At 47.1% G+C, this 23,166-nt stretch overlaps 1 protein-coding gene across 5 annotated transcripts in view; it reads left to right on the top strand.

Annotated features, from left to right (window-relative positions):
* Positions 1-23,166, top strand: part of plekhg2 (pleckstrin homology domain containing, family G (with RhoGef domain) member 2) — a 71,078-nt gene that overhangs the window by 45,520 nt on the left and 2,392 nt on the right. For all 5 annotated transcript variants that reach the window (XM_023961330.2, XM_078929797.1, XM_078929796.1 and 2 more), the window contains 7 exons: positions 11,290-11,356; positions 12,053-12,099; positions 19,212-19,362; positions 20,036-20,167; positions 22,270-22,452; positions 22,534-22,626; positions 22,697-22,783. In XM_023961330.2, the coding sequence (XP_023817098.2) occupies positions 11,290-11,356; positions 12,053-12,099; positions 19,212-19,362; positions 20,036-20,167; positions 22,270-22,452; positions 22,534-22,626; positions 22,697-22,783 (760 nt within the window). The remainder of the gene's footprint in view (positions 1-11,289; positions 11,357-12,052; positions 12,100-19,211; positions 19,363-20,035; positions 20,168-22,269; positions 22,453-22,533; positions 22,627-22,696; positions 22,784-23,166) is intronic.

Here is a 23,166-nt window from a genome sequence, read left to right as displayed (position 1 = left end):
CATGCACACACACACACACACCACCACCACCAACACACACACTACACAAACCGACACAAACGAATGGGACCAGACGGACTGACAGAACAGACCAAGAGGATCCAGAACCATTTGAACATGACGCCTGAGCCCTTTAAATGTGTGTGTGATCAGAACATCAACCGTGTTTGGACCGGCAGAGAGTTTGGGTGCTCAGGAGTGGATGGAGATCAGGATGAAGCTCTGACTGGTTTAGTCTAGTAACTGAATGAATGTATCGTCCAGATAACCAAAGGTTGGTGAGAATTGTTGTATTTGCCTTAAAGTGGTTGGACTCAAAGTCCATCAGGGCCACAGCGGCGCTGAGGGAACGGCGGGTTCTCCACGCTTTCTGAGGAACTGGAACAGCGTATGGGCGGAGCCCGCACCTCGATGTCACCTATTTAAATCCATCAAATCGGAAAGTGGCGTTCACATGACAGAACTCTGAGAACCTGCAGACGCAAACGTCTGCTGAAGTTCTTCATGACGTTCCTCAGTAGAGCGCCACTTGAGACTTTGAGGGAAGAGGAAGTCAGGCGCTGGTCACATCGCATTCGTGCTTCAGCAGTGAGGTCAGCAATTCACTCGGCCTCCTGGGACATCATTATCAGCTCTGTTTTCCCATGGTGCACTGGGCCAAGACCAGCAGCTGAGTCACAGGGGCGAGTGAAGGCAGACATCAGACGCTGGGATTTGACTGAAGTGTTTCTGCTGGTTTCATTTTTCCGGCCTGTTCTCCTCACATCCTTTCTCCCCTGCTTTGATTTAGGATTTGAACTTTGACCCCGTTTCACTAACCAGGGGGTTTGTAGTTCCTAATGCCGCACAAACACAGCGTGACGTATTTATAGTTGTGAGGACTTTCACTGACGTGATTCATTAATGAGGCTGTTGACCCCAAATCTGAAACCCGGTCTGAAGCTCCCTGCAGCTCTTTGAAGCCCACCAAGTCCGTACCAGAACATTCCACAGCTTATTAGATTAAAAACAAAAAAAACAGTCACCGTGTCCTGCAGCAATGACGCAACAGGGTGATCTGTCTTCTCATTTTGGGTTACTGGATCCAGATCCTGGACAAGCCCTCACCTTTCCACAGAAAAAAACAGTTTCTGCTGAGAAAAAAGGTCATATTTGACCCTGTTGACCTCTGAACCTACTTTTGTTTAGACACTAAGGAAACTATCTAACAGTCCAATATAAAGAAAGTCCAGCAGGAAGTCTTGAACCTCCATCACCTACAGGAATCCGGACCAACATCAGTATGTCTTCCTGTCTTCAGCTAGATGGTCCCACACTTGTGCTGTCATTGTGTTGTTGTGTTGCGTGTCGGCAGCAGCAGATGCTTTGCAGTAAGTGGTTATTGCACTGCCAATACATTCAGCAGATTTATGGAACATCCCATAATCTGGACATTTCTTCTCGGAATCTGAGAGGCATTCTTCACATTTATGTCACCGTTTTTTTTGGACTTTAGGAGATGTTTCTGGTGTGGTTTGCACAAACGAGCTGCTGTTCACCTGCGACCACCAGCCGCTCTGCTGGTGTCCGGAGAGGCGGCGGCCGGCGGCTGCTGCCTCCGATCGCTCAGTGATGTGAGGATCCGTCTCCCGGTAACCATTCCCACTCCGCCCGCTGCTGCTTGTCTGCAGGGTGGTCTGCAGGAAACTCCATACCTGTCATTCAAAGTCTTTTGCGCTTTAATTGCCCCTTCATCCTGGGCCAGGTGTCATTTCTGAAACGTGCCAATGGGGTGAAGAGTTAAAGTGCTTCTAGACCCGATTTTCCATCCAGTGGCGAGCGGTTCCAGCATCACAGCTGGCCGTATTTATCCCCCATTCCTCCTCTGATAGGAAAATCACATCATACGGCCAAAGATGAGTGATTACAGAGCAATTCACAGCCGAGGGCTATTAAAGCAAATGAAAGAGATGCAGATAACCCAGCCTGCCCGCCAGCTCTGCGTGCACGCCACTATTTTGGTCAGACAGCCGCTCTCCGGGCTCAGACTGAATCCAGACGGTTCTGCTGATAAGCAGCTGTCAGAACTGCTGTCCTATCAAAAGCTTCTGCCTGATCCGAGGCGGCGCTGACCCCGCCTCCACGCCTAAACCCAGAGAGGCTGGCAGCTTCTTGGCTCCGAGGCCGACGGTAATTACATGCTGGAGTTGGTAAAAGGCGTCTTGACACACAGACAGCGACGTGTCTCGTCATCCTTCTGATCTTTAACTTTGAACGTTTCTTTGGTTTCAGATTTAAATCTGCAGAAACAGATTAGTTAAAAAAAATGTCTGACGCCAGAACAGAGAAAAAACCTAAGACCGCCCACATCCAGACGGACGGCGTGGAGCCCAGAGCACCTCTCACTGACGTCTCTGAAGGCTCCGGCTGGACCACCCCTGCAGAAAAGACTGAGGCAGTCCACACCCCGCCAAAACACTGACCAAAAGCCAGCAGAACCAAGCACAGGGGGGGGAGTGGCATGGGTGGGGCCGGGCTGGAGACTGTTATCTACAGATGCTAGATTTTCCCCCAAAAAAATCCCAACTTTTCTATTGTAACATTCACACCGTCTCTGTCAGATGGTGGACGTCATGAAACCATCAGATGGCGAATGGCAGCTTTAGCCGAAGGAAAGAATTCCATCGATCGCGTCCTGATCTGGGAAATCGCCTCATCTGGAGGAGAACATATTGTGTGAAGCCACATTTGGTCTTTAAGATGTTAACCAGCATTTCAAACTGATGTTGAGGTTGCTGTGATCTGCTGGACGTGACCAAACCTGAAGAACTTGCTGGAGAGAAGTTTGGCAGCAGTTGTCCTTGGATTCCCTTCAGCCTTTTGTTTGTTCCTCTGCATGTTGAGAAACGGCCTTTAGTGGAGGAGCAAACCCAGAGTGATGGATTGTTAACATCCTCCGTCCGTCATCGGGTCAGAGTGGTTCTGACCACACAAGCAGCGTCATTTGTTCCTCTCTGCCAGCAGCACGCTCTCCAGAATGCCAGTTTAACCCGTTAAAGGTCAGTCGAAGTTTCTCTGCTGCGTCTCTCGTGGTTGTCCTCGTGTCTCCTCCTCCTCTTCCTCCTCCTCTTCCTCCTCCATCATCCGTGTCATTAGCAGCATACCTGGGATGCCGCAGCATCAGCTGCTGTTAATCACGCTGTTAACCGGCCGCTCTCCTGGTGGGAGGACAGAGAGCCGTGTTTGGTTTGGCCCCGGCTCACAGAGGGGAGGGGGTTTGAGCGTTCGGGGTTTGTGGGTCACCGGGGTCAACCGGGTTCGGGGTGGGTTTGTTTGTGTAGCAGCTGAAAGTCCTGAGAAAGCAGGCGGGCTGATAGAGCGCATTGTGGCACCGAGGTGTGAAGAGCCGGGGGGTGGGGGGTGGGGGCCGGGTCAGAACCATGAAGCCCGCCTGGATCTCCTCGGTCCAGATGGAAGCAGGTCAGTACCAGTCTGCAGATGTGGAAGACCTGGTGGTCTGCTGGTCTCTGTTCTTCCAACCGTCTGCAGATGAAGTCAGAGAGTTTTAAAAAATGCCGTTTGTTCCGTCAATTCCTGGAATTTTTTCTGCAGAAGAATCTGTTTGAACTCTGAATAGATTTGAGTGATTTGCTCCAAATTTGCTCCAATGTACAATCCCAGTTCTTCCCACTGTGATGCACAATAAGGCTGAAACTGTAGAACTGGAGATTTTGACAATTTTTTGCTGCAAAAAATCACAAAAATCGAGATTAATTTAGATTTAATGTTTTAAAAGGAAGATCAAAAGTATCAAAATGTTATAAAAAAATGTATGAATGCATAAAAAAAGTATGCAAAACTTTGCTAAACTCTTTAACATTTCCCAGGGGTTTGTTTTAAGGGGAATCCTCTTTTTGGGTCAAAGCTAAAAACCTTTTTAGATCAACTTCATGGCAGGAGAAAAGCCTGTGAGATGTTCACAGACGTCAGGAAAAACACACGCATCTACCGTCATTCCAACGGAATCTGAAGCTTCCATAAAGTGTTGCACGTTTTCAGAACCAAATTCATTGTAAACTGTTATTTGTGTCAACATTGGAACCTGTTTGTCTGTCGGAGGGTACTTGAACTCACCACACAAAGTGTACCAAAATCATTCAATCCACAGTAAAAATGACAAGTACTACAAAAAGCAGTAAGAGTTTGAAAAGTTCAATAGTGTCGTCTCGACACAGTTAATCAAAGACTTACATATAAATTGTTAAAATATCTACAAAAATGAAACATTTAAACAGTCAAAATGGGATTTGCATCCAACACTGACATACAGTATTTTCATTTTCGTGCAGTTCTTGGACAGCCTCATCAAGAGGGAGTGCATTTTGGTTTGGATTTAAGCCAAATTTTCCTTAAATGTATTAAAGGTTGGACCCTCTCTTAGGGTGGGGGGTCCACGGTTTCAGATGTCCCAGCCCTTAACAGAGGGAACATATCATCTTAGACTGGTACGTCTTAGACGTAACCCTAACCCATTTCAGCTTCATATGTTCCCTTATTGGAGCAGGTGCAACACATGAAGGATTTTCTAGATTGTACATTTTAAAGTTACTATTTTAAAGTATTTATCATTTTCAGAATTCCAAAGATTGTAGGTTTCCAAGACAGAGCAGTGGTGGTGGGTAACTGGTTTCTTGGTAAATCTTTCCATAGCCTTTTTGTGTAAAGAGTTGATCTGTTTGAGAGTAGAGTCCCTAGTGAGTGTCCAGATTGTGAAACAGTCATTCATGTGTGAAACACCATGGCGTGCAAAAGTATCCCCAACTTCAGACACATCGTCACAGATGGTCTGATGTGTCTGAAGTTATTCAAGAGTCTGACCTGGACATGGTTTTGAAAAGTAAGGGAGGAGTCAAGAATCCCTCCAAGACATTTATATTCTTGAACCAATTCAAGCTCCTCGTTTCCCAAAAAACAAACATTGGAGTTGGTCTGTAGGTTGGGTTGTTTGGAGAAGGTCATACATACGGTCTTCTTGGTATTTAGAAAGAGACTTTGAGAGCCAGTCTTGGACTTGCACCACGGCTGAAGTAAGAGTGTGGCCAGCTTCATGTGAACTTTCAGCAGGTGTAAATATTACTGCATCATCAGCATACATTTGTATGTGGATGTTTTTGCTCTGGTAGATCATTAATGTCTAATGAGAACAGCACTGGCTCGAGTTTGGATCCTCTCCATAGGGTGATTTGACCAATTGATCAGTGCATTTGTGTATTGTAATTTGTGTTTTTTATTTTGTTGAAAAGAAAAAAAAGAAGTGGATTGATGTCGGGACAGCCAGTGACTTCGTTCATTTTGTGTCAAGCAGAAGAAAAGATCCAGAATCCGCTAGAATTACGTCAATTGCATAAACGGTAGAAGCGTTACAGAAATTCAGCGGACGTCAACACAGGAGCTGAAGCTCTGGAGTTAAAAAGTCCAGTTTTTTAAATATATTTCATTTTCTTGATTCATCAGGATGATTTGTATTTTATTGGAGCTCAAACTTGAGGCACGTTGGTGGATAGGTACTTCACCTTATCCAGGTTAAACACTCCTTTTGGGGGAAAATGTTGAGGTGGGCGGAGCAAATTCCGGTCAACCTGGAGTGTCGTCTGGGTGACTGAGGGCAGCATGTAGTCTAAAAGTTAAAAAGAGCGGTGACCTATTTCAAGTCTAGAGTGTTTTGACCCTCCTAGCCTGCCGTAGAAGCTCTCTTATGGTTTTTGATTAAATAATAAAGTAAAAATGTCAGAAAATACATCAAATGTTGTAGATGATCTTATTTTGAAGGAGTTCTGTCTTTCTTGAAAGTATCTGAACATGTTTGACTTTTTTCCCACGTTTCTAAAGTTTCTGCGTCTGTCTCTAATTATCAGCTGCCTTTTCCTTTCTTTGTGTTCTTCTCTTCATGATCTGCATGTTTCTTCGGTCTGAATGCTTTTCTCCGTTTGTCCCCCTCCTCTTCCTCTGTGGTCACTCCACTAAAACAAAGAAAACACCCAGAATTCCCTCTTTCTTTCCCACAATCCACCACTAATGAGGTCGGTCCACTGCCACAAAATGAGGCCTGACGCCAGAGGAAGAGGAGGAGGAAGGAGGAGGAGGTGGTTTATTTGTTTGTCCTCCTCTCCATCAGTGTGATGGGTTTGTTTCTGACTGATGGACAGTTGAGCTCTTTGGAAGCAAATGTATGTTTGTGTTTGATGGGCTCATCTCTCCTCGTCACGGCAGCGTCGTGGTCACGCTCGTCTCAGGGCGCCGTGAGGAGCGGCATGCTGGTCAGGATTTATCCAGGTCGGGTGTTTCAGGCCCAGAGAGGTGAAGGAACCCTTTGGAGAGGATGGGTTTAGAGCTTTGAACAGTTCATTCCTCTTCTCTAAATACCATCAATCTCTCTGAGAGGCACTTAGAGCAAAAAGAACAAATTCACAGCATTACTCTGACAGTTTGGGGATAAAATGTCAGAACGGGAAAAGTTGTGGCCGTGCCGTCTCTTAAAAAAAGGAATTTGTTTGTTTTCCTAGAACCAAATCAACATTCAGCCCCCCGTCACCTGCATATAATGAAAACTCCTCTTCATCATCTCGGCTTCTTCTCCCACAGACTCACAAATAGCACCAGAGTCCTGTGAGCCCAGATCCGGAGTCAAGCAGGTTTCAGTCCGGTTAAGCTGATGCTATTCTGATGCTGAACTCCCGTTTAAAACCAGCAGCAAAGCCACTTAAAGAGCGTTTAGTAAACTCTTAAAGAGTAGCAAGAAAGAAATGATTTTTTTTCTGCCATGAATGTTCATGAACCGCTGAATGATGACACGAGTTCTGAGCAGTGACCCGGAAACAGAACCCGCTTTTCTGCTGAATCTGAGGGTGTGTCAGAATTTTAGTTAATGTATATTATGGATTATAGATATTATACGTGTATGTGTATGAGATCTGGATGAACCCAAACAGGAAGTGACTTCTATAGAAACATAAACGTTCTATTGGTCAGGAGAACCGTTCTTGCTCGGCTACGTTTTATGTCTTCCAGCATCTTCTTGATAATCCTGGGTTTTTTTTCAGGGCATTGTTTTCTGTAGTTCAAGTTATAAACTGATCAATCAGAGGCTGAGATAAAAGAGGGTGGAGCCCTTTGGCCCCCAAAATCCACTGTGGCCTTCCAACACGCTTACTCCTGATTGGTGAGAATGGTTGCCATAGAAACGTTGACTCAGACAGATCCGAACCAACTTGGCGGCGTCCTTATGGGGAAAAATTGGACTCTGGATTGGGGTCGGGGGTCACACTTACTCTGGTTCTCACATGAACAGTCAGTGGTACATACGGTCTATATACAGTCTATACAGCACGTTATGTATTGTAGTGACTAGGACAGATCTCTTTTGGCTTTGAGCTCTTTGGATCTGGGAGTTGGGACAGTTGGATTTAGGACAATCGTTGGTCACTGGAGTTACGTTAAGAACACAGTTAAGCTTCTAGCTTCTAAAAGTTTGGCCTTGATCCTTTCCTGACAGAGTCCATAAGTCAGTCCGGTTCTGGACTCATTGTTTTTGTTTGTAGATGTCAAAACTCTTTGGTGATTTGTAAAAAAAAAAGGTTGGCTTTAAATAAAGAAAATATTGACGTCAAATCACAGTTTCCCCGTAAGCACTTTGAGTACATTTAAATCTAATCATGTTATGATTTCTGCTGACAATCATCTTCAAATGGCTGGAAAACAGTTATAGTTATTACAGAGTTATTACTCCATCATAATTATGCCTCCCCCGGGGTTCACTTGAAATAATGGACTTGGACGCCTTTAATGTGAGAACCATCTGTTTTCTGTTTGTAACCAATTTTCATCATAATTCAGTTTTTACTCGGCGTGCCGTGCAGCCCGTCAGGTGCTTCTGCGTCACAGAAATCTCCATGGGATAACAAAACCAAAGAGAGCGACAGAGAAAAACAAGGGTTAATGGCGTATACCTAGCGCTTTTCTACCTTCTTTGGTGTTTGTGGGGGCGGAGCTATTTGGTGTAAAAAAAAAAAAGGACCCTTTGAGTTGCATCAGTGCAAAAAGGTTGGAAGCACTTTACTGTCACACACATTCACACACTGATGGCGGCTCCGCTGCCGAACACTGGCGCCAACCTTCCACCAGAGGCAAGGTGGGGTTCAGTGTCTAGGCCAAGGACACCTCGACATAGGGGAGGGAAAGGAAGGAATCGAACCGTCAATCTTCTGAACAGAGGTCGCCTGGCCTACCACTGCACCCCTATATGCTGCTGAGGAACACAAAACCAAGCTGGTCCTGCTGTCTGAGGCCCCATCAGAGCGCATGGCGCCGACGCCTTTTAGAGATAAAGGACAGGCACGGGAGGGGCAACCCTAAGTGGAAAACGTTTGACCGGATGGTCGTTTTTCCTTCATACGGCCGGCTGGATTCAATGTCTGCTTCTGCTTTCTGCCTCCGTCTGCTTTCTGCCTCAGTCTGCTTTCTGTCTGCGTCTGTTTCTGCCTGCATCTGCTTCCCTGTCTGCTTTCCACCTACATTTGCTTTCTGTCTGCATCTGCTTTCTGTCTGCGTCTGCTTTCTGCCTCCGTCTGCTTTCCGTCTGCTTTCCGTCTGCTTTCTACCTACATCTGCTTTCTGCCTCTGTCTGCTTTCTGTCTGCGTCTACTTTCTGTCTGCATCTGCTTTCTGCCTGCATCTGCTTTCCGTCTGCTTTGTACCTACATCTGCTTTCTGTCTGCATCTGCTTTGTGCCTGCATCTGCTTTCCGTCTGCATCTGCTTTCTGTCTGTATTTTCTTTCTGTCTGCGTCTGTTTCTGCCTGCATCTGCTTCCCTGTCTGCTTTCCACCTACATCTGCTTTCTGTCTGCATCTGCTTTCTGTCTGTGTTTGCTTTCTGCCTGCATCTGCTTTCCGTCTGCTTTCTACCTACATCTGCTTTCTGTCTGCGTCTGCTTTGTGCCTGCATCTGCTTTCCGTCTGCATCTGCTTTCTGTCTGCATTTTCTTTCTGTCTGCGTCTGCTTTGTGCCTGCATCTGCTTTCCGTCTGCATCTGCTTTCTGTCTGCATTTTCTTTCTGTCTGCGTCTACTTTCTGTCTGCGTCTACTTTCTGTCTGCATCTGCTTTCCACCTACATCTGCTTTCTGTCTGCATCTGCTTTCCGTCTGCTTTCCACCTGCGTCTGCTGCTTTCTTTCTGTGATTCCTTAACTCCTGAAGTTTCACCCAAACACCGCCTTGGCGTGGGTTTGTTGTTAGTTGCTGAAGTTCAGGTTGAGATGGAGAAGGTCCGTTTGGGGGAACTTTGAGGACTTTATACGGAATGACCCAAAAACCAATCAAAATGGTAGATTGAGGTGATTGGCACAAGTATTTCTAAGGACGACAACACTTCTGCAGGCGCGTCTGCAAACGTCATCCTTTCAGTAAAGTTTGGTTTTTACAGAAAAGCTAAACGTCTGCACATTCCAGGCGTCATCCTGTCTGCTCACATCATCTCAGACGTGCAGGATTCTGGCTCCACACTTCCAGGAGAAACCAGCGCTGCTGGAAGGTTCCTCACATCTGTGCTGGAAAGAGTCAGACGGAAAACAGAGACGAAGGCTGAGGAGGATGAGGAGGGACTGTGGGAACGGAGGAAGAGGATGAAGGCCCTCCAGCTGTTCTGCACTTCAGCGTCACTCTAACCTTAAATGGAAGCGCCGTCGCTCAGCTGGAGCTTCTTCTGTTGAAAATAAGAGTGTGACTCTGTTAGGAGGTCCAGATCTCTCAGAGATCATGAAGACATCTGCAGCAGGGGGGGTCAGAGTCCACCTCTTTGCTGATCCTGGTCTGGACTGATCCTCATCCAGGAAGTCCTTTTCTGCTTGACTTCTTCATCTCCTGGCCGTAGAGCCGCCTTTGAACATCTTCCTCCCTTCTTCAGTCCTTCTTCCTCCCTGATCTTCTCTGCAGAGGGAACCTGTGGCTCTAAAGGGGATTGTTAATCTGTCTTCATATGCTGTAGGTTCAGGTCCCTGAAGGTCTACCTCTGCTGCTCAGTCTGGATCTGCTGCTGGTGTTTTTGGATCATCGTTTGGTTGTACTTTGGTGTCCCTCACTCATCCTTGTCCCGTCTCCAGCTGTTGCAGAACGCTGCTGCACGCTTGTTAACTGGAACGTGGAAGAGAGAGCGTATCACACCAATTCTGACTGTCTGTCCATTTGAGAGTTGGTTTTAAAATTCTTTTATTTGTTTTTAAGTCTTTAAATGGTCTGGCTCCGCCCACCTCTCTGAGCTGCTACGGCTGCTTTACCCTTCCCGCCCGCTTAGATCAGCTGACCAGCTGCTCCTGCATGAAGGACGCGGTAGAAACTCAGATGGGATGGAGCATTTGCCGTTGCTGACCCAGCTTGTGGAATCCACTGCCTATGCAGGTTAGGCAGGTTAACCTGTTCACTGTTTCTTCCTGGCTTTTAACTCAGTGTGAGTTGATGTTTTTATTTTTTTATGCTGTTTGTTTTAGATCAGGGGTGGGCAATTCCAGGCCTCGAGGGCCGGTGTGTCTGCATGATTTCCAGATAGTCTTGCCCTACTCATGGCTGATTACCTGGTTCAGGTGTGTCCAGCCAATTAGAACATGCCAGAGCAGGGTATGCTGGAAAACATGCAGGAATGCGGCCCTCAGTGCCCACGTCTGTTTTAGATTGTTTTGTCTTTTCTCCTGTGTTGTTAAGCACTTTGGTCAGCCTCTGCTGTTTTATGAATGAGCTTGACTTGACTTCAAGACCCGCTTTGAGCTTCATCTGAACGCAGATGGAATCATAGAGGAGCTCATGTTCAATCCAGGTTCTGCAGAACCAGCCCACATCATTGGACATCCACCTCCGTGTTTGGTTGTTGGTTCTTCTGGTCCCTCATTTGGTCTCATGGGTTCAGCAGCTATGTTTTAGGAAGTCTTGATGTTTCTTCTGTTGTCTCAGAGAGAGATCAGGTTTTTCTCCTGATCACTGAGACCTGCAGAAGTTTCAGGTTTCTTTCTGTGACTTTTAGCTAAATGTCTCCATCTCTGACATGTTTGTGGTTCAGAGGTCGTTTGTGCCTGATGGACGTTCTCTGAGCAGATGAGCAGCATCATCTTCTCCATACTCTTGGGTTGGGGTTAACCCTGGTTAAGGTTTGAAGGACGTCCTCAGGTGTGTCTGATGCTGTGAAGGTCTTCCACGGATGCTGGACCTTGGGAGAACGGCAGCTTTTGTTCTTTCGGAGTCAAACTCTGTCTCTTTTCGTCCTCAGTGACCTCCTGGAGGACCTGGAGAGGAGGCCCGACGCGGCCGCCATCGCAGAGTGTTTCGTGGAAAGGGTGAGTGCAGCGCCGGTTGACCAACGGGCTTCAAAGCTTCCGCTCTGCTTCGTCGGCTTTTCAGCTTCTCCTATTTGCTGGAGGTAAGGGGAGCCGGTTTAGCTCGTGCTGGTTTGCGGTGCCTTCCATCCGTGAAACCCAGGTTCAACTCCGGGCTGCTCCCTGTTCCCTTCTCTACTTCTATGCCGGTCCCAAGCCCGGTTGCTTTGAGAGGGTTGCGTCAGGAAGGGCATCCGGCGTAAAACATTGCCAAATTTCCCATGCGACTCGTTCGCTGTGGCGACCCCAGATGGGAAAAGCCGAAAGAGAAACTATTTGCTGGAGGAAGAGTCCAGTCCTGCAGAGATGAAGGTCCGGTTCCCCAGGCTGGCACTGCAGCTTCCAGAACACGGAGGATCTTAGGGTCTTAACCCCTTCATACCTGAATTTATTTCCAAATATAACAAAATAGATATTTTCAGAGTTGTTTATGTCTAGAGTGATGCTAAACTGAGTTATGGATTAAATGGTTTATTAGGAAATAGTGACATGAGCGGGTTTAATATTCAGATTTGGATGAATTTCCTTGAGTTGCATGAATTCATTTTTCTCCTGATTTCTGTTAAATGTTAAATTCCAGATGCTTTAAAACCTCCAGACCCCCCCTGTCTGTGGGTGTCTCCTCTGAATTTACTCTTTTCTTTCTGTTTTTTCCAGAACGAGTCCTTCGACATCTACACGCTGTACTGCATGAACTACCCAAAGTGAGTAACAGGAACCTCTTTCACACCGACGCCTGCTGCTGGAATGTGTCCGAACCAAGCGTCAGGCCGTAGTTTACATGGTTCCTGTGGGGAAACCGGAGCAGTTCTGATCCAGTTCACATCCTGTAGAATGACATCTAGCCTCAAACTGAAGCCTGGAAGCCAGATCCTAAAATTCCTCTTCCTGGGTTTGGGGAGGGATTCAACTTCTAGTCACTTTTTTAGACCATAATTACAATAATAATCCGCTATTTAACAATTAGGATTCTTTTTGGAATGCTTTGATGTTTCTTTCTCCGATAAATCTCATAACCAAACGTTGTTTGAAATGAAAACATTAAATAGGAATGCTTTTTTCTAAACTGTTGGAACTTTATCTTCAGCAAAAGAGAAAAATGAAAGTAAAGCTGGAAATTAACTGGAGCTCTGCTGGCAGAAAGTTGGTTTTCGGTACGTTTAGTGGGAGCTGAGATGTTGACAGTCGGTGTGTCGACACAATGCTGCAGAGACAGCAACTAAAATCGACTTTTTAAAACGCTCACACCTTCCGTGTTGAAGTCAGACGGCGGCGGTCAGACAGAAACCACGCCGCTCCTCGACTTGTGTGTTCGTTCATGCGTGGAGAGTTTGTTTTATGAGGAGAAGTAAAGCGTGGAGTGGAAACACGTTGCTCCTAAAACACGCATGAAGGTTTGCTGATTTTAGGAGGTTCCTCTCCAAACCTGAACCAGATTCCCGCCTGGATCCTGATCCACTAGGATTTAACTCAGAGGAGTTCTGGTTCTGCTGAATGTCTGACCTCGTGTGAATGATGGACGACGGACCAGATGGTGAGACGCCTTCAGGCTGACGAGCTGCGTGAGGATCGGCTCTACAGATTCAGATTTGGTTCTTTGGTCTTCCGATCATTCTTTGGTTTTTATTGGATACGATTCTTAATCCAGCAGCTTCATTTTATAAACAAAAGCTTATTTTTTTACACCAAATAGCTCCACCCCCACAAACACCAAAGTAAGATGGTTCTTCCCCACCTATGAAAAGCCTGTTTAGAGAAGCAGAACCGGTGCTGAGGCGGTAAAACGCCACAAACCCGGGCTGCAACCAGGTTTTTACTGAAAAGAGGGGGCTTGGATTATCTGAATGATTGTGCTCCAATACTCAAGAAAAACACGGTACCTCAGGATCAAACCGGGTCACGATGTGAGCAGAACCGGATCTGAGCTTCATGAAGAGGATTTTTTTCTGCAAACTGCAGCCGTTTCTCCTCAGTTCTTTGTGTTTGACGACCAACGGATGCAGTGGAAAAACCCTCTGGAGAGTTTCCTCCTCGTCCTCCTCCTCTTTTCCCGTCTTCGTTTGCTTTCGGCTCTCCCATCCGTCTCCCAGACAGATGTTGGGCCGCCAAGGAGGCCCAAATCTCGGCCTTTCTCCGTGCATACGCGCCGGTTTCTCTCTTCAGAGTCCGTCATCGGAGCGGAAGACCTCGCGTGAAAATGCTGCTGAAGCGGGCGGCCATCTTTGTTGGGGGGCAGAGCCCAAGGCGGCCTGCAAAAGCTGCCCCCCCCCCTCAAGCTCCACTCATCCAGATGTGGACTCTTTCTGCAGCCGCACAGCAGGGATTTTACAACTGCAAACATGCAGGACAGTTTGATTTCAGCCTCATGTATCAGATTTACAAAGATTTGTTTTCCATCCGTTTGGTTTCCATGGAGACAACACAGGTCAAAGTAGGGCCAAGGATGCAGATGAAGTGAACTGCAGGCGAAACATCTGATGCCCCAGAAATACATTTGATTAGTTTCAGAAGGAGTATTCAGAGGCACAAAGTAAATATCCAAATGTTTGATTTTAAGGTTTTATTTCTGTTTGATTACCGTTCTGTCGTCCAATGGAGCAGGTTGGACTTCCAAAGTCCAATTGGTTTGAGGAGCTCTGATGTCACTGCTGCTTCACCGCTGAGAAACTATTAGCAAATTGATTAAAAACAAGATCACTGAGGATCTTCCACCACCTGGAACTCCAAGCTTGATCTCACCTGGTGGAACAGCAAAGCTTTAGAACGGTGAGGAATCGGTCCAGAACCACACGAGAGAATCGGTCAATGACCTGAAGAGAGCTGGGACCACAGAAACAAAGGTTACTATAGTACCACACTAAGTCCCCCCACTTAAACCAGCACATGTCCAGACCCATCTAAAGTCCTCCTTAGGCCACCTGGACGATCCAGAGGAGGATTGGGGAAAAGTCACATGGTCAGTGGAAACCAAAACGGAACTCTTTGGTACAAACGTCACTTGTCGCGTTTGCAAGAGAAGGAAGGCTGAGTTGCATCTTCACCAAAGCCACTGTAAAGCACGGGGGTGGAAACATCATGGTATGGCGGTGATATTCTGCGAAATGGACATCTAAGCATTTAAAGTTGTTTGCACACTCGGCATTCAAGACCATTCAAGAACTCACTGAAAGTGCATCCGTGAACACACAAGACAATGATCCCAAACAGATCGCCACGGCAACCATGTAGGGGGTTCGAGAAAAGCATTTCAGGGTTCGGTGGGGTTCTAGCCAGACTCCGGACGTGAATCCAACAGAGATCTGGTGGGGGGAGTTAGAAAGTCCCCAAACATCCCAGCCCTGGAGAAGATCTGCATGGAGGACTGGACCAAACCTGCTGAAGACCTACAGGAGACCTTTGACCTCTGTCATTGAAACCATGGTTGCATAACAAAGTATTGACGTGAACTTCAGTTTTGGACCAAATACTTATTTTCTGCTGCATTAAACAAACCTATCTTTGACTTTGAAGCATGGTGGTGGATGGCTGATGATGTGGGCTTGTTTTGCCGCCCCGGACGTCTTACATTCAATAAGGGTTCAAGCTCAGCAGCAGATCAACAAAAGAAAGAAGGATGTAGACGAGCTCCCGACTGAGAGGTTTGGAGGAGTGGGATGCTGGGAGAACAGATGTGAGGAAGATCGTGTCCTCAACCTCTTAGGGATTTATAGTTTCACCGAGGAAACAGGAACTCCTGCTGAAGGTCTTCAGGTGCTGTGGGACCCTCAGTTTCTCTGGGAGCTCTACTGTTTTTGGTTGCTGTTAGTTCTCTTGTCTCGGTCGCCCGCTGAGCATCAGCAGCTGAAGCGGCTCAGAGATCTGATTTACCCCTCGGAGGCAGGAGTTCTCCCTGAAGCTGCCGTGAAAGAGTCAACATTTGGTCATTATCCTCCATCCTGAACGCGGCTGTTGGGCTTTTGGCTCTGGATGTGCACCGTAATGGAAGTACCAGAGGAGCCGTCATTTTTCCGCTGACGTCCTCTGGGCCGGACTTGGAGGGAAACCGCTCCTCTGCAGGTTTGTGAACTTTGCGTCGGGCCGCCGGGAACCCGTTCGGTTCCGGTGAGGAACCGGAACAAGACAAATACAAGAGCAGGCTGAGGAATGCAACAGAGAGATGGGGGGGGGCGGGGCCTCATCGATGACATTCACAGACGAGGAGCTCGCTGCAGATCCACTGGGAGCGCCGAGGCGTGCAGAGGCCATTCATTCTGCTCAACTGTCTTTGGACGGAGATGCAGATTGCAATGGTCTGAATTGATGAGCTGTGTCGTCAGGAAAGGGGGGGCACATCTGAACAAAGCGGGGAACTCTTCCAGAAAGTGAACACGCACCAACGTTTATCTTGGAGAACCCGGGAAGGTTTGCGGGTTTGTTTTGGAGTCGGAGCGCTTGCTTTCATCTCGACGTCACCCTTGAACCTGGTTGGAAACCGGTGACAGGACGGCCCATGCTAGGTGGGTCACATGCAGTCCAAAGGTCACAGCTGGCCCAATCAGGGAGCAGAACCCCAATTAGAGGGAAAGAGGGGGCAAAGTTTCTCTGCTGTTCCCTCCAGACGTCCAGGGAAGTTTGATTTACTTCTGCTGAAGCATGTTGTTTGTTGGAAGAGTTCCTCGTAGGTCCACCAAAGAAGAAGCCGTTCATGCTGAACAACCGTCTTCTGCTCCTTTCTGCGTGTTCCATTAGTCTGCAGTCGAGTTTTTCCTGCAGCTTCTGTTTGGCTTTTCTCTGGTGCTGAAAGCAGCACCTAAGACTTTGTAGGGAAGAAAGGGGGTCTGTGGTTGAATACTTTCACAGTAATACTGCAAAGGAGGCCATGAAAGAACAGGAGGAAAATCAAAGCGTCCACCAGAAAAGGATCACAGAAATCAGTTCAAATGTAGAATTTACTTCTTGTTTTGGTAAATGTTGGAGTTTTTCCCTTAAATGAAGATTTAGATCTCCGGTTTGCTGCAGAGACTTTACCTGCGGATGTTTCAGACGAACCCAGAGGTTGCAGATGATAAACGGCGTTGGAAGATCTGCACGCTCCAGCTGACAGCAGCAGACAGAGTTTCATGGAAACCTTTCCAGCGTTCAGGCTCCGCTGCGGCTTTATGTCCACACTGTCCTCCAGAGAAACTCATGCAGATTCCTTTTATGTGCTCACGCAGCCTGACAGGAAGCCAAATGTTTCCACCAAAAATCTTCAGCCTGAATGTTCGCGTCGTGAGCGACGGATGTGGGGATAAATGACTCAGACGATGAGTTCATGCATTTCTTTTCACACATTTACAGCACAGAGGGTCTTAATGTTGCTGCACAAAAGGCAGGAAGGGTCAAAGGTGACATGGAGGTGTCCACATGGGTGGAGCAGAAGATCAGAGTCAGGAAACAGCCGAACCACCAAAGATACAAACATTTGGAAAGGATCATTTCTGGTCATTTAAAGAAGATCCTCCAGATCAAATCTGAGTGATGATTAATCTGTCAGACATGTCAGGAATCATGTTCCTGAACATCTTCAGCCCATCAGAGGTCAAGTCTTCTCACCTCAGCTGACATGTAGAAGTCAGAAAGTAACCCAAATGTTTTCCCTAAAAGGTCAGGGTTCAACTTTCAAGCTGCTTCCTGTTGTGAGGGGGACGATGAGGAGGGTCTGCCTGCCCTCAGTCAGGTGATGGAAGAAGAAAACCGTCAAGAATACGTACTTCCCGGTGATGATGACGGCGGGGAGGATGTTCAGCTCAGGAAGCGGCTGATGTGCAGCAGAGATGTTCGGGTTCTGTTGAAGGACTGCAGCGGGTCACGGCGCCCAGCAGCAGACTCCGGAACGCTGCGCGCACATGGAGGCCACTTTCAGCCGCAGAAGGTGGAAGTGGTCCAAGCGCACTTTTCCAGGAATGTCTCTGGAGTGCATTTTTCATCTCATCCATATGCTGCACATCCTTCACGCTGAGGTGAGGCTGTGGGGGCCGAGGGGGCTCTGGCGGCGGCGGCGGTGCTGGATGACAGATCACAGCTTCATTCAGAGAGAGTGTGGAGGATGATTTTCAACAGAAGCACATGCGTGTGAATGTGTGTGACTTTACGGGTCAACAATCCTGTCGGTTCCTGCAGGAGCAGAACCTGGATCCAAACAGAGCGCCTCCCTCTGTGGTCGGCCTTTCCCTCCTCGATCCTCCTCAACAGATCCTGATCGTGTCTTGGTCTTCATATCCCAGGAGTCCTTATGAGTCCTTCTGAGTCCCACAACTGTCCATGTTCATGATGACCCTTGAGGAGGCCATACGAGTCTCAGAGGAACTGAAAGACACGCCTGTGCTCCTCCGAAGATGCAGACGCTCCTCTCCATGAGCCTCCACGGACCCGAACAACCCACAGAACCAGCACATGGGGTCACCAGTACAACGCGGTAGCACCATGTTCTGCTCGTGTCAGGGGGGGGACACAAAGGAAGTTTCTTTGTCTCGTGTCTCGGGGTTGGTGTAGTTTTCAGAGGCGGGCTGCTGACGTCTGCAGAACAAATCCGTCCGTGATGAGCGTCCGTCTGGAGAAGGACAGACTCCATCTCCTCCCCTCATTACCACAGCACCTCCACCCGCCGGCTGTCTTCCCTGCTCCTTCTCTTGTGTTGTGATGAATGTTCCTCAGAGTAGAAGGTCTCTGCTGTCCTTCATCATCTGTTGTCATCAGCTTCATTGCCTCCTTTGCTGTTGTCTCTACTTTCTTCACGGGTTGACTTTGCTTCCATCCCTCGTCTCTATTCCTTCTTCTTCATGTTGATGAAGATGATCCAGAAGTGTTTCGTCATCTTTATCGTTTCCCAGATCCCCCTCATCATCTTCACCTCTCCTGCTTTTAGACTGGAGGGCTTCTTTGGCTTCAATCCATCCTCCAGTGCATCGTTGTCTTCATGTCCTCTGCTTTTCTATTGGAACTCTTCTTCCTCTTTGTGTAGAGACAAATGTTTGTCAGATGATGGATGAAGATGTTTCCTATCTCTCCTGGAAACATCTGGCTTTCTTCACACTCTTTATTTTACTTCTTAATGGGTGTAAAAGGCCTCTGTTACGCCCCCTTTATGTCTAGGGGTGCTTGGGGGAGCATAACATAAAAAAAGTAAAGGTTTGGCTACCAAAGTTGACTTTAAAAAAAAGCACCAAACAAATGTCTCCATAAAAATATGTCAAATTTATTTACAAATAAACATCCTACAAGAACTAAAAGTGAAGCTAAAAGGCTTCAGGGTGAACCCAGGCCAAAATAACAAACAAAACCCCAACTAACTGAAACATGTAATCTTACCTGTACAAAGGAAACGGAAAATAAAGACAAAAACTAACCTCCTTAACCTAACAAAAACAGGAGAAAACATGTACTAAACAAAATGGCAGTTCACCCCTACAGCTTCACTTAACATAACTATAAACCAAAAGACTAAACAGAGTGGGCACAAAAACAAGATGGAGAAGAGGGCCAAGCTGCAGTGGAGACTGTTGCAGTAAGGCTCCCTTCCCACTGGCTGGAGGTCCAAGTGGTGGCTTTAAAGGCTGCCTCCGCCAGCTTGTTCCAAATTGAGGCCACACCTTCATGCACCACACCTGTAAATAATCACAGACATACAAACAAAGATCCACAAAACACTGAAGTCCCACTCTAATAAATAAATAATACACAAAACACAGAACAAACAGAACAAACCAAAACCAAATACGGCCACAGCCGTAACAGCCTCCAAAACCGATGGTCCAGTGTCTGAAAAACCGTTTTCTCTCTGTGTCTCCCCCTGCAGCTCAGTGGCGGTACTGAAGGAATGCATGAAGAACGAAACCCTGGTCCGCTTCTTCCAGGAGCGGCAGACCACCCTGAATCACTCTTTACCGCTGGAGACGTACCTGCTGAAGCCGGTTCAGAGAATCCTCAAATACCATCTGCTGCTCCAGGTGGGTCTTCCAACGCATTTGAGCTGAAATGATGCTGGTGTTCCAGGAACCGTTTCTCATTTACCCTCAGGTTTCCAGCTGTGTTGTCACATGAAGCTTCCTTTTTAGGTGTCAAACTCCAGACCTCCTTGGTCCGTGTCTGACATGCTTTCCATCCATCCATCCATCCATCCATCCATCCATCCATCCATCCATCCATCCATCCATCCATCCATCCATCCATCCATCCATCCATCAGGATCAGAGACCTCGTAGTTTCAAACCAAACTGTTGCAAAAATTCAGTTGGTTGCTTTTTCAGTGTCTTCAGCTCAGGAATCTAGAGCAGATGGTTTCTAGGGGCCCTCAGCCTGACTGAGGGGCCCCTGATCCCCCTAATCTTGAGTGCTGGCTCTGTGCAAAGCCCAAACATTCACACAGCCAACCCGGTTCTGGTCTAAGCCCACCTCAAGGTGCAGAAGGACATCAGGTGCAGGTTGGAGCCTCTCCTGATCTGCTCTGCCTTAAGTTCTCATCAAAGGTCAATTAGAGAAGATCGGTTCTGCTCAGGTCGGCATGGCGGCTGTGAAGACTTCTGGATCTTCTGTGATGAAGCTGAGGACGGACACTTCGCCACCACGTCCGTCCGTCTTTGACCAAAACCAACCTTTGATATTCTGATGTCGTCTTTTCAGGAACTCTCCAAGCACTTCGATAAGAATGACCCCGGGTACGAGGTGGTGGAGGACGCCATCGTTACCATGACAGCAGTGGCTTGGTACATCAACGACATGAAGAGGAAGCAGGAGCACGCCGTGAGGCTGCAGGTGGGAAGGAGGGCAGCAGCTCCTCTCTGGGCCCATGCATGAAAAGTCCGTCAGACAAACGTGGAACAGTGTGGAAAGACACACATTTGCGTTTGCATCTCACAAAAGTTACGCACAATAGCATAATATTGACGTGATAATTGTGTAGAAATTGTGTTAAATACGTGTAAACTGCGCAATTCTTAACTGAACAGTTAAAAACCGAGTTTATGTAAAGAACCGTCGGCCAAAACTCTGGACGGACATCTGCTCAAATCGACGAACGCAAGTATCACCCATGGATCACGCAAGACTGGCATCACATACGTGGAAAATGCGTCAAACGTAGGTAGAGGCGGCGTGACTCGCCTAAAGGTTCAGAAAACCTCCTGCTGGTTGAATAAAAATCTGTTTTAATCAACGACACAGTTCAGATCAAAGAAGAAACTGTCAGTTTTCTACGATTCCGACGTATTTCCTGTCGAGAATCTGAGCCGTCTGAGTTTGATTCAGACGAGTAGAGGAGGAAACCCGACTGTGAGCGGCCTGCAGGAGAACTCCTCTCTGTTTCAGTCTGTTGGCCCGGTCGAAGTGGCGAGAGGTTCTGGAAGTTCTGGAAGCGTCGGTGCCACCAGTAGAGGGCAGCGTCACAGCTCGTCTCCTGCACTGAAGCTTGTTAAAAACAATAAAGGGCAAGCCAGATGTGATCCATCAGGTGACCTCTGGAGCTCGTTAGTTAGTCCCCATTTTTCTCCTCCAGAAAAGTTTAACCCTTTAACACCGGAGCTGTCGCCAGCGGCACGGAATAACGCTCTTCAACGGTTTACGCTGGTCACACCATTCCAGCTGATCCTGAAGCAAAGAAAAGCTGCTCTGGTGCTTTGGTAAGAACTCGACGACTGTCATCGACACAAAGCTGCTTTTCTCAGCAGCAATATCGGACAGAATTACTGTAAGTGCATAAATGGTTGGAGAGTTCAATTCAAGGAACGTCAACACCAGAACTACAGTTTAGCCCTAACCTGCTAAATACTTTATTAAAGGAAACAAGGACGGTTGCTTCCACCAAGTGCGTTCATTTCTGATATTACACACGTCGAAGGCCTTTAACCTGCTTACAGCATGGCCACTTACAAAAGAATTACATATTCAATCAGATTTTAGTGCTTTATTCTTGTTATTTTTTCGGTTTGGATGGCTTATGTGGAGCTGTGCCGTGACGACTGCAGCGGTAAAGGAAAGCGATATCTATGCTGATGATCTCAATGTGTTAAATAAAGCATCGGTTCAGAGAGAAAGTTCTCTTCTTACCGCTTGTTTTTGTCCAGATGATGAAGATAAAGGTTGTTTTAAAGAAGCCGGTGCAGTGATACAGAAGATTCAAGCTTTGTGACCGGAACTACTTTTTAGGCGTGCGGTATCACTTTATAACGCACATCCAGCAGCCAATCAGAATGGAGAATTCTCCTGGGCCATTGTCTAATAAACGTCATTAAACATTATTATTTAGCTCGAACTTGTTGAACAATAAACTTAATTAAACAAACTGTATTTGCAGGCTTTCTTCTAGATTCTGTTTCCATGACAGCTCAGCTAAAGTCAGATTTTTGTAAACCTGTATTTTTTATTTTATAGCTGACCTTGAAATTTTGCACAAATGAAGGTGCGACCTCTTGATTGACGGATGAGCGTTTGGTTCTGAGCTCTGACCTCACTGCTCAAACAGCTGACCGGCTCAGATGTCAGTGGAGCAGAAAGGTTTGTGGGTCCGTGGATCGTTTTTCCCTTCATCAGGTCAGCTCTGCCTGAAGGCAAACGCTGTACTGCCCCCTAGTGGTCATCTTTGTGTACTAACAGAAACAAAGCAGGAAGAGAGCTCCGTATCATCCAACCTGTTAGCTTGTTCATGGAAACCCATACCATGAAGCTCCCACTGCAGCTTTTCTCAGTGCTGGGTTGATCTTCACAGTTTTTACTCTCGTTGGTGAATCTCAACACGGAAGAGGTTCTGGATGTTTCTGACTGTTGGGTCGTTGTACTAATGTTCTCTGAGGATTCACAAGGTTCTGACCTTCATCACGTCCACCAGACTCAGTCTCTGAGTCATCTCATCTTCTCGGCAGGAGATCGAGTCCCTGCTGGTGAACTGGACCGGACCGAACCTCAGTGGGTTCGGAGAACTGGTCCTGGAGGGTTCCTTCAAGGTCCAGAGGGTGAAGAAGGAGCGGGCCTTCTTCCTGTTTGACAAGATGCTGCTGATCACCAAGAAGAGGCTGGAGCAGTTCGTCTACAGCACGCACATTTTTGTGAGGAGAAGCAGGAGACTGGGGGGAGGCGGACTCCTTCTGGGTGACCTCTGACCTTCTCTGTCCCCCCCCCCCCTGCAGTGCTGTCACCTGATGCTGGTGGAGGCTCTGAAGGACCCGCTGTGCTTCAAGGTGTCGGACCGGACCATCCCCAAACAGCAGCACGTGGTTCAGGTAGCCGTCTGACAGCGGACCGCGGCGCTCGCTCTTCCTCGCCTGGCTTCATCAGTGCTTGTTCCTGCAGGCCAAGAACCAGGAGGAGAAGCGCCTGTGGGTGTACTACCTGAAGAGGCTGATCGTGGAGAACCACCCAGCCTCCCTCCCTCAGAAGGTCGGTTCCAGTCCTGCTCCACAAGAGCCAGCGCTCTTCGTTTTCCTTTTACTGATTTGATAGATTTTTGATCCACATTTCCGGTTTTTGTATCTGTATATTACTATTTGTTTATTTACTTATCTGGCTATTGAGTTTTAGGGACAGTTTACAAACATTTTTTTTTATAATGACTTTTAAGTCGTAAAGAAGTCATAACTGTAAAAATAAATAAATGCATGAATTTAAAAAGGAAAAACAAGTCCCCAAAATATTGTTTCCCCACTTTAGTACAAAACCAGATTTATACTTTGAGTAGCATGACTTGGAAAGGTGCTATAGAAAAAAAAGTTTGTTTTAATTTAATTTAATTCAATTTGATTTTATTTGATGGAGTTAATTCT

This window comes from Oryzias latipes, chromosome 13 (assembly GCF_053564925.1).
Source record: "Oryzias latipes strain Hd-rR chromosome 13, Olatipes_Hd-rR_3.1".
NCBI classification, from domain to species: Eukaryota; Metazoa; Chordata; class Actinopteri; order Beloniformes; family Adrianichthyidae; genus Oryzias; species Oryzias latipes.
The sequence above is the reverse complement of the archived record's forward strand: the minus strand, read 5'-3'. Positions and strand labels throughout refer to the sequence as shown.